The sequence below is a fragment of the Protopterus annectens genome, chromosome 11.part0 (assembly GCF_019279795.1).
Source record: "Protopterus annectens isolate FY-2018-M chromosome 11.part0, PAN1.0, whole genome shotgun sequence".
In the NCBI taxonomy this organism is placed as follows: Eukaryota; Metazoa; Chordata; order Ceratodontiformes; family Protopteridae; genus Protopterus; species Protopterus annectens.
In genome coordinates this window covers 1,493,180,729-1,493,198,871 of record NC_056745.1, presented here as the reverse complement: position 1 = coordinate 1,493,198,871, position 18,143 = coordinate 1,493,180,729, and the positions used below count along the sequence as shown (strand labels likewise).

The window sequence follows — 18,143 nt, the reverse complement described above, 5'->3', positions numbered from 1 at the left end:
GAGTCTCCAGTCACATTTATTTGAGAAATTAGTCCTTTGAGGAGAATATGGCCATCAGCCACTAGTATGAGTAAGGGACTTATAGAGTCTAACTTGTACGGAGCATAGGGTAACAGTCCAACAGCTGAATGGAATTCTTGGATCATCACTCACTCACCTTTCAAAACATTGTAAGAAGTTACCTTCATCTCCCATTAGTCTGAGCTAAAGTTAAGTTTCACATGCTTGTTCAGTTTAATTAGATTATTTTTAAAGTAACTTTTGGAGGGATTGGCCACTGTAATTAACATCAGTAGTCAAGAGTATATATTGCCTCTAAATGGACTGCAATGGAAAATTTTCAGTTTACTGAGGTACATAAATGGCTAAGGGAATGTATTCTTTTATATGAAATGACAGAGAGGTCTGCTCATATGCAGAAATCTGAAGCTCCAGACTAACCGCTGTCGGAGTGCAGCATAACACTGAGCTACTTCTGTCAAACTGTCACCGAGCAACGGTTAATAGTTTCTACATAACGTTTGCTGCTCATCTGCCTGCCTAATCAAACTCAGTCTGCTTTTAATTAATGCTGTTTATTCTGTATTAATGTTTTTCTCTCACTTTTTTTCTTACCCAACAAATAACATGTAAAACTGATTGAAAGCTAAATTCATCTAGTGCAGACATTTATAACCCTTGTGATTAAGGCGAATGAACAGCTGTCTGATGTTATATGACATTTTTGTTTAATACCTGCAAAATAAATAAAAACTTGCCACCAACTCTTTCTGACCTTCTTTGACCATCACGCTTGTCATCTTCACCAAGTTGTGTATTCTGCTAAATTGTCCTTGGGACCAAACCACTGTAATCTGATCTCCTTGACCTTTTGCAGGTGGGACTTCTTTTGCTTTTGTTCTTATATAGCACAGTTGTGTACACTTACCATAAATGTAGATGTTCGAGTGCATTCACTGTTGCAGTCATCACATTTGGGTTATCTGCCTGCAGGTAGCCTTCAGCAGGCCCGAATACTAGAGTCTTAGATTCCTGCGTTGGATGCTCACTCTTCTTCCATGACGTCAGGTGTACAAAACATGCAGCCAATGCTATTAAATCAATCAGTTTTTCTTGCCCCAAATGTCGGGTGCTCCCACAATGGGGAGCAATTATATGTTATGGTACACCTCCATCAATAAGCAAATACACCAGAAAACGTAAATACACCAAACAAGAAGGAAAGATAGAGCCAAGAGAAAACAGGGGGCTGGAGGGAGGTTAACCAGTACAGCAACAGTGAATACAGTTGAATATCTACATTTATGGTAAGTGTACACAACTGTACTATGTCCTTTGTGTTTCACTGTTCCAGAGCATTAGGGTCAGCTATTAAGTCATGCAAGACTGTAGTGGCAAAACCATCTCTGGATTTAGAAAAAATAGGCATGTGGTAATACTTGGTGAAGGTATCAACAGAGCTCCAGGTAGCAGCTTCTAGGATGTCCCTGGTAGGGACTCCTCTGAGAAAGGCTGTAGAGTTAAGCTGCATCCATGGTGGAATGTGATCTTATCCCCTCTGGGGTAGGTTTTCCATGGTGCTTGTAGCAGAAATGAATGCAATGGGCTATCCATTTAGAAATGGTTTGCTCTGAAATGGCCTTCCCGTCTGCCCCTGCAGCAGAGCCAACTAGCAGCTCTTCAGATTTTTGAGAGGCTAAGTCCTGTCCAAATAAAATCTAAGTTGTCTGTGCACGTCCAGAGAGTGCAGCATGCATTCTCCTTTGTTTTGTGGATTAGGGGAAAAAGTAGGCAAATGAATGGACTGATTTAGGGCCACACTAGACACCACCCTGGGCATAAAGGAAGAATTGGTACTGAGGGAAACCCTTTACACATGGAAGATAAAGAAGGGCTCCACTGCCATGAGGGCATGTAATTCACTCTTCTTGCTGAAGTGATGGCTAGAAGGAAGACTGTTTTCCAAGAAAGGAATTCCAACTCTGCAGTTGCAGCTGGCTCAAAGGGAGGGAGAGGGAGATTTTCCAATACAAAGTTAAGGTCCCAGGCTGGAGTAGGGGCTTTCCTGGGGTCTTAAAATTTTGGCCCCCTCTAAGGAATTGCTTTAGCAGGGGGTGAGAGAAGAGGGGTGGCTCAGTATTATAATGTGCTGAAATGGCAGAGGCATGAATTTTAATTGATGAGAAGGACAGGCCCTTGTGGAGCATTTCTGTTAAGTACTGAAGAATATGAGGTAAGCTGGGCACCATCCCCTGAGTCTGGCTCCAGGAACAGTATCTTTTCCACTTTTCAGCATACGATTTTCTAGTACTAGGCCTCCTTGCCTCCAGAATTACATCTAGCACCTGCTTATTGAGGGATGCTATTGGAGAGCTCAAGGAATTAGCCAGGCTGCAAGGTTCAGGGTTTGAAGCTGAGGGTGCAGAATCTGGCCCGCCTGCTGGGACAGCAGGGAAGGTGTCTGAGGCAGGTGCTATGGTTCCAGCAGTGTCATACTGCGCAAGTGGGGGTACCAGTGTTGACGTGCCAGTCTGGTGCAATCAGTATTGTCCTTGGCTTGTCCTGTTTGATCTTTTGCAGAACCTTCGAGAGGAGAGGCAGAGGGGGAAGTCATAAACCGAGAGGCTTTCCCAGGTAAAGGACAGGGCATCCATTTTCCAAGCTTGACTGTGGGAAGTCCTTGTGCAGAATTTGTCTAATTGGTAGTTCTGAGGGGAGGCAAACAGGTCTACCTCTGGAGTCTTCCATTTGTTCCTCAAGAGGTTGAATATTTTTGGTTCCAGTTCCGATTTGTGTGGGTCCATGAGATTTCTGCTTAGGTTGACTGCCAGTGAATTTAGCTTGCCTGTCAGGAATTCAGCTTGTAGGTGTGCACTTGGTAGCTCAAGGCTGTGTTCCACAGAGCCATGGCTAGTCTGCAGAGAGGGTACGAGTGGGTTCCCCCCTGCTTTTTTATGTACCACATAACTGTGTTTTTTGTCTTTACCAATAGTTGTCCTAGAAGAATGCGGTCTTTGAAGGCTGTCAGGAAATTCTGTACAGCTAACATTTCTTTTTGATTGATATGCAGGTGCCTCTGTCTCGCATTCCATTTGCCCTGAATGCACTGCACTACCCTGCCAAGTGAGCCCCCCGATGCATAGCCTGATGCGTCTGTTGTTAGTGTTTGGGTGGCAGGGGGTAGAGTGAAAGGGAGCCCCTTGTTCTAGTAGCAGGCCTCTGCCCACCAAAGGAACTCTGTCTTTATACAAGGAATGATAGGAATCATTGACTCCAGGTCCTGATAATGTTGACACCATAGGCTTTTTAGATACTACTGTAGTTTCCTCATATGCAGTCTTGCATATGGAATTAGTAGAATGCAAGAGGCCATGAACCCCAGGACTTGCAGAATTTTCCTTGCAGATAGCTAGGTCTTTGTGGCCAATAGTTTGAAGTAGGTTGTCAAATAAACTTGTTTCTCTGGAGTGAGGAAAGCCATCTGGGAAGTTGTGTTCAAGCTTGTTCCCAGGAATACAATCTGTTGGCAGGGTACTAGGAGATATGTCTTTTCATTTATGGTGTACCCCCAAGTGAGGTTAAAAGTTTCTTTACAAATGCCAGATGTTTTAATAGCAAGTCCTGGCTTTCTGCCTGAATCAGACAATCATCCAAGTATGGGTACATTTGAATATTTCTCTGCCTGCAAAATGCAATGGCTGGAGCTAGACACTTTGTGAATACTCTGGGCACAGTAGATAAGCCAAAGGGAAGTGCAGAGAACTGATGGTGCATGGAGCCTGTCCTAAAGTGTAGGTATTTCCTGCAAGATTCCCTTATTGGAATGTGCAGGTAAGCTTCTTTTAAATCTAAGGTTGCCAACCAGGCATCTTTGCCTAGCATAGGCAGAAGCTGTTGAAGTGCTAGCAATTTGAATTCTGGGATTACCAAAAAGGTGTTTAGAATAGAGAGGTCCAGGATAGGATGCCAGGAGCCATCTTTTCTGGGTACCAGGAAAAGACTTGAATAAAAGCCTTGCCTGCTTTGTTCTGCTGGGACAGTTTGAATAGCCCTGATACTTAGAAGAGACTGAACCTGCTGTTGGGCCTCCACCCAATGATTTGGGGATAGGTCTGGTCAACCGTTGGGGGTTGATAGGGTATGGAAGTGGAATCTGTATCCTTGGGAAACTATGTTCAAAACCCATTTGTCCTGGGTAATGAGTTCCCAGTTTTTTTGCATGCAGGGCAAGCTTTCCACGTAAGGGAGCAGACAATTGAGCACGGCTTGGAAAGGTTAAGGTTAAGTCATTGTGTCATTTTTCTGTAGGAGGGTGGCTTACTACTCCCCCCTGCTTTGGAAGTGGGAGCCCCCCACTGCTTAGGCCTGTGCGTAGCCTGAGTCTGTAACCTAGGTGGTCTGCTGTTCCTGGGTTTGGACTGAAGGCCTGGAAGAGACTGGAAAGGACCAATTCTTTGAAGGCCAACACCTACTAAATCTGGGAGGCTGTACTTGTAGGAAATCTTTAACAGTTTGCACAGATTTAGCTTTTTCCTCCATCCTTTTGAAGACTTCTGCTTTGTTGCCAAACAGGCAGTCTTGGTTTAAGGGAGCATCCAGTAATTTAGCTTTAACATGATCTGGCAAGTTTTGCTCCTTAAGCCAAGCATGCCTTCAGAGTGCAGAAACAGTGACAGCAGCCCTGCAAGATGCTTCTAAAGAGTCAGAACCACATTGCAAAGTAGGTTTACCAACTTGTTCTGCAGAATGCATTAAATCCTGTAATTCTGTGTGTTCAGCCCAGTCAGCAATCAACATAATTTTCTGTTTAAGCAGTCCCATAATATGGTGCTGGTACTTTAACATATGAAACTGGCAATTTAAAGCCCTAATGGCCAAAGTAGCAGAAGTGTATACCTTCTTACCCCATCTGTCCAAGACTCTAGAATCGCTATCAGAAGGGGTAGGATTTTTGGCGGCAGTTGCCTTAATGCCTTTTGGTCCTTGGGAAATGGTCTCTGGATCCATAGTAGGATTCTTGAAGAGGAACTTGTGAGAGTCAGGTACTCTGTAATACCTGTCAGGTTTTCTGGGAGCTGGAGGTAAAGTGTCTGGGGAAAGGCTAGATTCTAAGAAAGCATCATCTACAATGTCCAGGACAGGAGGGATAGCTAAAGGCCTGTGTTGAGGAAGGAGTAAGAATTCCCTAAGCCTCTTTTTGGAGTCAGAGTAATCCTGGCTTTCCCAGCGGAAATGCTCCCTAACAGTGTGCAAGGTTTCACCAAAAGAAAAATTTTCTGGAGGGGAAGCAGAGGGAATGGAATCCTCTGCATCAGAATCCTCATAGGTAGATAAGGGCAAATCCTGGTAATCAGAAGGCGCAGAAATATCAGATTCGTGATCAGAAGAATCAGAAGGAAATCAGTTCTAGGTCTCTTAGAGGGAGAAGGCTGGCTTCCCCTAATTAAAGTAATAAGGTCTTCAGCCATTCTAAGCATTTGTTTTTTTAGGCATATGGGCCTGAGTATGCGGTTTGGACATCAGTTTTCTAGGAGTGGTGTGAGTTTTAGGCCTGGATGAAAAGATGGCGTTGGTTTAAAATGTAAGTCTGTAGGCCTGAATACACCCTCAGAAGCTGGTGCCTGCACAGCGGCTCTGGACCCATCCATGGTAGAGACATCCACAGTTTCCATAGTCGAAGAAGCATCTCGCGGCATACTGGACTCCGAATGGGTCTCAGTAGAGGCCTGCGAATCTGAAGTAGCGGGTATCAGGGGCTGTGAAAGCACCTCACTGAGTACCAGTGGACTGGCAACTAGCTTAACGGAAGCGTCGTTGGCAGTTTTGGACCTATGTAGGCTGTCTCTGTCTTTATCCTTAGGTTTTTTCGAAAGGTCGGTAGTCAGATGGCTTAAAGAAGCCATTTTGGAGTACGGATACAGAGTACCAAAATAATTTTCTGCAAAGATACCCCGACAACGAATAGTTCGGGGGTTGAACAAGGCACAAAACTGACGGCGAGGGACATTGTGGTCTGGGCCTAAGCAGGGAATGCAGTATGAATGAAAATCTTTATGAGGTATTTGCTTTCCGCAGTTAAGACAATTGTTAACTTTTACAGACATTGGTTGGAGCAAGAAAAAAAGATCCCCAACTTGGTACTTATCTTTTTTTTGAAGACTTTGGTTCTGAAATGCAAAATGAAAATTTCAGGACTCGAACGACCGGCACTTGCAAACTGCTTCCGCTTCTGGCACCGCACGGCAAGAAAGACTGATGTAATAGCATCGGCTGCATGTTTTATACCCCTGACTACCTGACGTCATGGAAAAAGAGACAGCATCCGACACAGGAATCCAAGATTCTGGTATTCAGGCTGGCTGAGGGCTACCTGCAGGCAGATAAGCCCAAATGTGATGACTGCAACAGTGAAACATGAAGAACATCCACACTTCTTTATCTGTTCCACAGTGTACATCCTTCCACCCATCTCGGGCACTTCATTTCCATCACCTCAAGCTTCAGCTGCACTGCCTTTACTGTGCAGGTTTCTGTACCATACAGCTTAATATTTTACTTTTTAGCTTCTTTGGCATTGTTCTGTCATAAACAACTCATGACACACTGTGCCAGTTGGATGAAGCAACCCCACTGATTCTAGCTTTGACCTCCTCACTCACACTTTCCCTTCTATTCAAAAATCCCTCACAGATAATAGCGGCTACCGACCTTTTTCACTGTTTTCCCTTCTATCTTAGTTTTTATTTACTTCGCGTACCTCCATTTTTTTCATCCCATGTGTCTTCAGTTTTGCATTTCTGTGTCCTATGACTTGTTAAACTTCCTATTCAGGGCCTGCTTATAGTGTGAAATCATCTGCTTAAAGCAGATTTGTTCATCTGTTCCCTCGGACCTGTATGCTAATGCAGTCCATCACCAGTACGACAAGCAGTGGGCTCAGGACTGAAGCTTAATGCACAGCCACCCCCACTGTTCAGAACCCCTCTGTGAGTCTGAATGCTGTCTGTGGTTGTGCCACTGGGTCCTTGTACACAGCAGGCACTAATTTTGCCAAAGTTTCCAAGACTTTGAACCACTGTAAGACTGCCTAAATCGGCTTTCTTGGGATGTTGCCACATACTTTCTCCAAGTCTAGGAATGCCTGTTTGGAGACTCTTCTTATCTGCAGTTTCTTCTCTGCTCCACTGCAAACATCAGGTCAGTTAAACTGCAACCTAATCAGGATCTGAGCTGCTCATTTCCCATCTGCCTTTCTACTATTCTGCATATTTATCAATAAACATCAGAAATATTTTTTGGTATAACCTGTCTCAAACTTGTATTTTGGGATTTCCTTTCCTAGTTAACTTACCCTCTTCTTCAAGTAAGAAATGGATGCACTCTGTACATTAAGCACACTGCTTGTAGCTAGAAATTTTACATAGACACTTAACTGTACAGATTTTGGTGGGATGCCTCTTTTTTGTTTTTTAAAATCTTTTCCACCTCTCATAAAACTGGAAATTATTTTAAGCAGTTCTAAGTTAATAGTAGCAGCTTTTAAAAATTGTCCCTAATCTGGGGACTTTTCCCTAATTATTGCTACTTTGTCCTACATTCCAGAGGTAAATGTTCACAGCTATGCATAAAACCAATACCTGACCAAGGGTATAACTAGGCATACGCTGGCACAAAGAGCACAGAACATTTAGAATGGTCAACATTAGCAGTTAGCAGGCACTGTATGGAACTATACAGCACATGCTTACTAAACAGGAATGCACTTAAGTGTCAACAGTTTCCCCTTCCAAAGTGTATAGGGGCAACATTTTAAGGATTGCATACAGTTTCTAAAGAATGGGTGGGTGGTGGCATTAACAGTTTGTGTACAAAATACAAACTTCTGGCTATACCCCTGAAACTGGTTATCACAGATCTTAAAAATCAATACATCTAGAAGAGCAAGTCTCAAAAATTAAACTGAATTTTTCAGCTACAGCATTTGAGTACCACAGGGGTCAGTCCTGGGTCCTCTCCTGTTTGGTATCTACTTCTCTGAAGTGCAGGCCAACACAGAAGGTCTTTGGCTAACAAAGTTTGCAGATGACTACAAACTGGAAGCCATAATAGAATCACCTAATGATGTACACATTCTACAAAAGGGCCTCACAGAGACAGATGCTTGGTGTCAAAGTCATGGCCTCAAGCTCAAAGCCAAGAAGTGCATTTTCATCCCCTTTGGGAAAAATTCGGTACCCAAGAACTACCAGATAGGCAGTAGCTCACTAAACACTGAAAATGTGATAAGAGACCTTGGGACACAGGTATACAGCAGTCTCTCCTTTGATAACCACATCGTCACAGTAGTCAGGAAATCCTTCAACTTGGCACACCTCATCACAAAAGGGTTCTCCTCTAGAAAAAAGGTAGTCATTGTTCCTCTCTTTACTTATCCCTCATCAGATCCATTATAGAGTACAATGCCCTGTTTGGCATGTGTCTCACAAGACACCTACAACAATTGAAAATGCCATATGCAGACCGTCACAAAAAACTCCAGCTCTACTCCATCACATTTCACCTACCCAGAGGAGATCTCTGCCTAACGTACAAAGCCATATCAAACCCAGAACTGTTGGACATGCTACACTTAAAGAAATCCCAGTCTCTTTGAACCACACACTCCAGGGGCCTAAACCTTGTCACCACAATAAATAGAACAAGCTGGAGGGATAGATTCCAGTCCCAGAGACTTCCCATACCCTGGAACAAACTACCCATTCATGTCAAGCAAAGGTCCTCATTGGCCCTCTAAGAAAAATCTTGACGACTGGATGGGAAATAGAAAATTCACCCTGGGGATCACTTCTGCGGCACTGCTTGACAGGGGCACAGGAAAATAATTTTCTTGGGTGGAAAAAGCCAGGGAAACTTTTTGGCTAGGCTTATATAGACCCCAAGGCCGATAGCTTAGTACCTACCTATGACATCAGTAAAGAATGCTGTGTGATGTACTTTAAGACAAAAGGTTCATTTAGATCATCTTAATGTAGATATGGCTACAGAAAAGTCAATCTTAGCAAAACATTTCACAGTGTGGGAGAAGGAAAAGTCACAGATGACAACAAGGCATCTTTCTTTCTAGATAAGTTTATTCCTGCACCCTTCCCCCTCAGCATTCATTGTACATAGACCTGCAACCTCAGGAAAACATCAGTTTGGGACAAGAATGTGATATAAAAGAACTTGAGCAAGAGGGAGTGTATAAATACTTGGGAATTGATGAAGGATCAACAATAAAACACAAACAAATGCAAATATAATTTAGGAATATTTCAGAAGACTTAAATTAATCCTGAAAACAGCACTGACATCTAGGAAGAAAATTCAAGCTATAAACCAATTCGCTCTTCCTGTCCTAACTTACAGTTTTGGAGCGATTAACTAGCCCCAAAACATGTTGGATAGATTAGACTGGAAAACAAGAAGGATGCTTCATGCTCACCAAAGGATTTATAAAAATCAGTGCATACTAAGCTTATATATTCCCTGTTCTGAAGGAGGGATGGGCCTCCTTGAAATTGATTACAGGTATAGATCTGCAATCACGGGACTGCGCACACATCTGCTGACCTCACAAAACCTAAACTTAGTGAAAGTTTTAAAACATGAGGAGAATATAAATCTAAGATGACTTCTCTGTTTAATTTAGCAGAAGCATATCGATGTCAAGCAGGAATGGAAATCAAACCAGAAATAGATAAAAACCAGGCAGCAACTGAATGTGCCAAAAAACTAAAGAAAGAATATATGGTGAAGGACCAGATGAGAAGGCAAGAAATGTGGAAAAAACATAAATATAGTTGCAAGTATAAAAAACTTCTGGAAGAACCTCATGTTGATCAGGAACAAATGCAGAAATAGTTAAAGACAGGCAAATTCAAACCAAAAGATGAAAGGTTAATATTGGCAGCCCAAGATAGTGAGCTACGTACACGTTGATTTATAAAGTCCATTGAACATGTGGGAGAAAGACAAATGTAGGTTTTTTAAAACCGAATTGGAAACAGTCGCACACCTTGTTGCAGGTTGTGACATACTAATGGCAGAAGGACTGTATACTGAAAGGCATAATAATGTGGCAAGACTGTTGCACTGGGGATTGTGCAAATATTATGGTACTGAAGTGGCTGAAAAACACTGGAGACGTGCCACAAAGCATCACAGAAAATGATGAGTTTATATCACATGGGATCATCCATTACCAGCAGTTCAAAAGATAGATGCTAGAAAACCGTATATAGTGGTCCAAGAAAAGAAGACAAAAGTAGAATTGATCATTGAAATCGCCACACCCAGTGATTACAGTGTCCTGCATACAGAGAGACACAAAGTCATAAAATACAAGGATCTGCAGGCAGAAATAAGAGCAAAGTGGAAGAAAGATACTCAAACAGTTCTAATAGTAGTAGGTTCAATGGATCTTACAAAAAATAATCTACAGTCATATTTAGATATACCAATCCATGTAACTCCGTATGAATTGCAGGAGTCATTACTGGGCACATTGCGGGTTCTGTAAAGAGCACCTCTGGCTGACATCAAAGATTGAAACAATACTGATTTCCATGAACTTTAATCATACTTTGACTTAGGAATGGGGTACATTCCCATCATGGTATTAGAAACCCAAAAGACTTGGAGAAATTAAAAAACCTTATAGCCAACATAATGCATGCTCTACTACTGTGAGACGAGCATTCTTTTGTTTTCAAATTCTTTATTTGGAAAGCCAGCAAATTGCATTAAACAAACAAAAAGGTATTACTCTACAAGTACAATCAAATTTCATAGATTAGTACTAGGCTAACTGCCCTTCTGGGCCATTTTAAGCCTAGCCAATTATCCCACGTGAGTATCAAACCCTGCACCTTGAGTCGGTAAGGTAAACACTTTAACCACTATTCCAACCTCCCTCACAGGAGATTACTAGGCTAAGAGCTTAAGGGCCCTTACAAGCCTAGTCAGTGCAACATGATTTTACCCAATATATGCCCCCTAGTGGTCAGAGGATGGTATGGATTTGTGCCTATGCATTAAACATCTTACAAATTACCCCTCTTCATAAATGTCACAGGCATTACCCCAGGTGTGAATTTGCGATTCCTCATCCTCTGATCCAAACTGTGTTTGAAGAGGGCCAGGGAAGTGGTTCTGGATAATGTGAATATGAAGCCTGTTCCAAAGAAGGTGCAATCTCTGAGACACATATCTGTCTTTCCAGCATGCTTTGTTTGAGTTACTAAGTTTAGATCCCGAGATCAGGTGACCCTCATGCTCTTTGACTTGCAGATGTGCAGCAGTCACCCCTTAATAGTCAGTAGGAGACAGAGTAAAGGAATAGGGCTTTAGTCTGTGCACAGATCATGTTGTTTACACCCCGTATTTTCTTTGTGAGGAACCTCTGAAGTCACTCCACTTGCTGTAAGTGCCTAGTCAAGTACATGCCAAATGGTGCACTGTCCTCGATTATTGGTCTAATGAGGGCCGAGTACAGCGGGACTATAATTTCCTTGAATCTGGTTGCTGTACCTTTACTTACAAGTTGTGACACATAAAAGGAGTTCCTCACCCACTGTTGACACATGGCAGTCAAAGGTCAGGCTACTATCGGTTTACATAGATGTAATAAATTCACTATGTAAATCTGAGCTGGTAGCAATGACAGAAAACATTACTTCAGAAAACATCAATGAAATGTGCTATCTGATGTCATGCATGTGCTATCTGATGTCATGCAACTGATTTTTTTTTTTCTCAACACAAGTTAGCAATTATTAGGGTATTCTTATTAGGTGGTGTAATCCCATGTCAACCCAACAGAACAATGAAATGCAGAAAAGCTCAAAAACACGCTAGCTAACATAAATGCACTTTGTGCAAAGTATCTATCAATTGCTAAATTATAACTGTAGTATTTCCTCAATGACTCACTAAACTAAACAGCTATGAACTGAAAAATGCAAAAGCACTTACTTTAGTTATTGTTGGAGTTGGACAGTCATCATATTTCTTAGTCTTACAAGACTCCGTGAAAACGCACACTTGATGTCCTGCCACATCACACCAGACACACTGATACTCTGCATTAGCCGCAAGGCATTTGCTGCAGTCGTTTCGACCGTATGAGCAGTTGTAAAGGGTAACTGAAACAAAAGCAATCAAGATTACAGTCGAAAGCTTTAAGTAAAGCACTATACAGAAACCCAATTAAATTATTTTAAAAAATGACAATGAAACTCTTTTTGAGAGCACAGAAATCTTCATCTTACAGTGCTATTTGATGCAATCACACTGAACACTGACAGTGAAAATTATGACGCGTCAACAGGCCCATGGAGAGAAACCCTTCCTTGTATGCAGCATACAGATAAACTTCTTTCATTAACTACAAAACGCGAGAGCTCACTAACGGCAAACCTAATTCTCAGGCTTTCAGTAATATTAAGAGGCACATTCATACAATGCCTGTCCTACGAACAGAAACTGGAAAGTAATTTCTTTCAACAACACTTCAGATCTAAATAAGGTCAAAACAAAAAAAAGATCATGCTTCTGTGGGAGGTAAACCCCTTACAGCTCCCTGTGAGTTACTGCATCTTGGCTGAAAAGGACAAATGTGAATGGATGACTTAATACCAGCTGTCTTATTTCTACCTGAACAAGGGGACTCTGATTATGACACGGTATGCCCTCCACCACCAGAAAATCAATTTAACGAATTGCTGTAAACTTTTACATGAAGGAAACTAATTACAGGCAAGTACATCTGTTTGCAGTTCTTAACCAATGCACTCTAAATAGGCTGCCAAAGTTTTCAAAATACAAACAGCATTATAATTTCAAAAAAGCATGTGAGCTATGTTTTTCCACAATGTGCTTTACTTCAAGTTCCATCACTGTGTGAAAACATGTTGTTTTGTCAATGATAAAATTGAGGACCAAAGTACATCAGTCATTGTTACCACACAAATGCATGACTATCACCAAAACCCAGCCTGTCTCACAGTAAATCTGTGAAAATGCTTGAATATGAAGTTTTGTTCACTGTCCTATCACCATTTAATTATAATGCATCACATTCCTGACCAATGTGCCGTACAAATTATAATGTAGGCTGCAAGCCACCAGTCAACATTTTCAAAGTTACTAAGCAAAAGGCACCAATAAAGGATCCACTGTTCAATTCTAAAGATACAGATTTAGAGAATGAGGAAGCATGCCTATGGGGCGTGCATGGAAACTATCCCAAATGAATAAAACTCCAATGGTATCAAAACAGATTCATTACATCACAATTCCACAGCTTTCGGAGGTCAGCAATAATCTATTCCGGACAATCTAAAACTACTCTAGAAACAAGTAAACCTTGTCAACGGGAGTCAAAATAAAGCAAAAACTGTTTATCCTAATATTGTCAAGACAACAAATAGGACCCTTTCTGGTTATAATTTAAATTCTCCTCCTTACACCAAAATGAAACTCCCAGTTTGCTTGACTCCTTTTCTGCTTTTCCAGATGTTGCATCTAATCTTTCAGAATTCATCCCTCCACCCTATACTTAGTTTCATCACACAGAAAAAAAAGACAAGGAGAAACTCCTATATTCAATGCCTCAATGGAGGCCCTACAGGCACTGACCATTTATATCCGTGGTTAGTCTTACTTTGTAAAACACCATCACCTCATTCGCTACATATTAAACATATCTAATATTAAACATACCTATATCTCAGAATATTTTCATTTCAATCTGGAAAACGGCAATAATAAAGCCATTTCAAAAATACTCAAACATTGCTCCTTCTCTAATTGCAGCCAATTTAAATTTTTGCTGCCTTGGTAAACATGAAGGATTTTAATCAATTTACAGCATTCCCCTTATATCTGACAGTGCCACTTCCTCCTCAGATGCGTTTTTGATGACAACATAATTAATGGCATCTCACTGCTGCCATTCATCTGACCTCACCAAGGCGTTTGACTCGATGAACCCCAATTTACAAATTAGTCTCGTCTAGAGATAAAAGTGATAAAGCTACATAAAATAGATACTTCCTAGTTACAGTTGTTTTATCTTCCTCCAATGCTGCCTCCCAAATTAGTCACTCAAGGGTCAGTACTTCCCATCTTTTTAAAAACACTTCCTTTTGATTTACCCAAAATTGGATTTCTATTACATGCAGATGATACAGTCTGGCCCCATTGCAAATAATAATACTAATGATAAATATACTTAGAAATGATTTTTCCCTCATAGCTAAACAATATGTAGTCATTGCTGAATACTGCTTCTATTTGCCTAAGGTTGTCACCCACTAAAAACTAGCTTTAGCACTGAAAATTTATCTGACCAACAACACTCGTGTGGAAACTACAGAAACTTTTAGGCACCTAGGGATCGGTCTTGATCCAAACAAACTTAATACTGAAGTAACACAAGTCAAAGCTAATCCAGATTTATGCTGAGCCTGCATATTGTATATTTCCTGGACACTGAATGTTGATCAGCTGTAATAAATGGATTTTACCTTCCCAACTTGAATATAACTGATAAGAAAAACTTTCATTCTTACAAAACATGCATTAAAAATAGACTGGCCAAGACTATTTGGGTGTTTTAGACCTGGTGAAGGAGAACAGACACCAGGAAGTAGCCAAAGGTCACTACTTGTGTAGAACCAAAAATGCAACAAAAATGTTCCTTACAAATAGCAGAGCAAATTTGTTGCTTCATCATTCTACTTCTCATTATGATAATTGTCTAATCATTGTTAAAACCAACTGACTTTTTATCCAGGAAAGAGTAGATTTACTCCTGGCATCTCTTCTTCAAAAATGTCTTAATTTTAAAATGTCCCTCTTATTCTCCCAACAAGTTTCATTGAGGACTTCAGCCTACCGTCCAAGATTACTTCCACCCATCTCAGTGTACTGTTAAACCATTCCATAATAAGCCTTCTTGTAGTAATCGCTGTGACTATGTACCACCTATGTCACTCTGGAACTTTCTTCTTGCCACTTTTGAGAATACTGAATCCTATCCAGTCTTATATAAACCCTTTAAATTATCTGCACATACCAGTCAAATGTAAATGTTTCCAGGATGACTACCATCATAAATTATCATATGTCTTCCTTTTCTGATAATTTATACATATTTCTTCCATTATTAAATAGTTTAAACATTTTCTCCACTTTTAAATTATTTCTCCTGCTCCTTGTTTTCCTGACATACGTATATACTGCACTTTCAAATATAAACAAATTACAAAATTTATCTTCTTCTAAATTTTTCTCTACTCATTTTTTCTGTCTTAACTTTTTACTTGCATACACTGCATTTTTAACAACAAAAATAATCAGGTAGTTATGGAACTGTATGTATGTTTTTAATCTCACTCAGATTTATTTTTTTTTCAATTATTACTAGATTACACGATTTCAGAAAGAAGTATCTTTATTCAATTAAATTAATACTGTTTTGGAGATTTTCTCCCCAGGCCTCTACTGAAAATGGACATATATCCAGTTACACTAGCCCGGTCAACAAATGTAAAATAAATAAAATAAAATAAATAGAATTATCTTTCTGTCAAGCAATGTATTTTTTGCTCCTTGGATTCTAATTTTGATATCATCCTCACAGGATTATAATTTTGATATCATCCTCACACAATACATCTATGAGCACTGGTCTGACCATTCATATTTTTTACCCAAGTTATTTGTGAATTTATACTTTATCCAAATGTTCCTCTGTATCACACTTTACACATTGCTGAGTACATGTACATTGCATGTACTTTCATGGGGAGTCTGAAAATGGTTTTGGTAGATCACTGCTCTACCATGTTAACAAATCCAAATAAATAACTGTTTGCTTTTCTAATAGAATTTCCTTTAAGAGTTTAACATTTCAATCAGAACAATTACTTAAAATGTATTATTTGTAAATAAGTTAACAATGTACAACATAGAACAAAGCAATCTACAAGTCACTACTACTCCAACATCAAGCTCGTTAGTACTAAGATTTTTGCTTTATAAAACATTGCGACTTATAATACTAAATGTACATCATCTAACACTACAAACACTAAATCTGTATCAACTATAAGCATTTATTTTTTATATCAAGAAAAAATGTAAAAGGCAGAAATGAAATTTTCAACAACTGCGTTATTATTAAAACAATAAATATATCATCAACATAGGCACTGACTCTTGTCAAGGACACCCACCTACTGTTGTACAAGTTAACACAGTAGTACTTCCAGTAAGGAAGTCAGCCCTAAATATTTAATTAACAAGTAAAGAAAAAAAAATGCCCATTTAATATGAAGCAATGGAACATTTTTACAGTAGCTCCAAAACTTCACACTTCCCTTGTTCATACTACTGCACATTTGAAAAAAAAAATAAATGTCAAATCATAAACTGCCAAAGAGAAGAAACCAAAATGACCATTGTTTTCAATTTTCACAGAAAAAGGTCCATTGTTAACATATTGGTTAAATACACTGAGTGACAGCAAAGTATCCAATCCATTCAGTCAGCTATATAAATGAGTACTTACTGGTTATCAACTACCCATTATGGACAAGTAAACACTCCCTTTTTCTGTGACCATGGCTACAGGGCTCATTTGATCTCAGAAGAACAAAACTGTCCTGGTTCCTAACCAATGCTACTGGGTATATTAGCCAGCTGTGGCAGTTCTTTTAGTTTAGTGATCACCATCATTGCATTAGTAAATAACTGCACAATCACCAAGAAGTCCTTTCAAGACTGCAGGGAATGATAATTAATACTTAATTTTCTACATTCATTAATTGTGTATTATCATATTTCTATTCAACTTAAGTTAAACTGAATTAGTATGATGTTTCAATTTTCAGTATTTTTTTTGTAAAGTCAGCCCAGAGTGCCATCTTTGTTTTATCAACATCCAAATGGTCCATTGCTCCCTCACCTTGAGGCTGTCTATTGAACTACAAATTTTTACATTATGTTCCAGTTTTACTAGTCAATATAAACCAACTGCCCAGTCAGTACAGATCAGTACAGACTGTACAGATTGTTTTCTGTTGTTCTTGTACTTTTACTTTATCACTAACATGGCATTTTACTACCCACACCACAAAAAAATGAAAATCACATACTTTTACTACAGCCAACAAACAGCCATGCTAAATACCCCAGCTGAAGCAAAACTCATTCTAAGGATTACCCAATGTCCTTTGTAGTGAGCCTTATTAAAGCCTTCTCTTCTTCAGCACAACTTTCAGGTCAGGCCACAGTTTATCAATCTACTTTGCTTTCAGTGTCCGACTCCAGCTCACCTCCTCTTCCTTCGCCAATTCCTCTGCCATCGTATCATGAAGGACAGTGCACTGTCCTTCCACACCTGTGCTGTCAATGTTGCTTCAAAATGGAAACTTTACAATAATATTTCAAACTATTTTATTCTTGTGAATGGAGTAATCAAACGAGACATCAGTCCACATGAAGCATCTTGACATGACACCGTGTCAGACAGTGAAGAAATACCCAGTACACATGAGGAAATATGTCTGTACAAGTCAAGAAATGTCTCTGCTTTGCTTTCAAAAGTCTCTGCGTCTGAAGGTACCGCTTTCCAGTGGAATTACATATAAATTACTACCGACAGGACTTTTTATTACATGTCAATTTGATTGAAAACTTGAAGTTTACATTCAAAAGTTTGATCTAGTTCTCACTGGAGGATTAACTAAAGTTCAAAATGTTTCAGTTTAAAACAGGTCTACATGTTGGAGAAGATGACATGAACTTATTTAACATTTGCTTTTCATAAAGCTGAAAAGGCCAAAAATATGAGAACATACTGACAAATTTAGAAATTAAACATTTCTTCTATACAAAATCAAATGACCCTACAGATAAATTACATGGGGCATAAAAAGTTATGAAATAAAAGGCATTCAAGACCAAACAACCTAACTTTATGAACATTGTGAATACATGCAGAGGAAGTGAAATTAAAAGGGTGCAGGTAAAATTAATTGATAAAAATCATGTACGTTAAATATGTCAGGATATGTTGAAAAATTAATATGTAC

At 39.7% G+C, this 18,143-nt stretch overlaps 1 protein-coding gene across 1 annotated transcript in view; it reads right to left on the bottom strand.

Annotated features, from left to right (window-relative positions):
• Window positions 1-18,143, bottom strand: part of PLXNB2 (plexin B2) — a gene marked incomplete in the record, with an annotated part of 671,705 nt that overhangs the window by 433,245 nt on the left and 220,317 nt on the right. Inside the window, 1 exon segment of the mRNA XM_044087338.1 lies at window positions 12,016-12,185. Coding sequence (XP_043943273.1) covers window positions 12,016-12,185 — 170 coding nt within the window.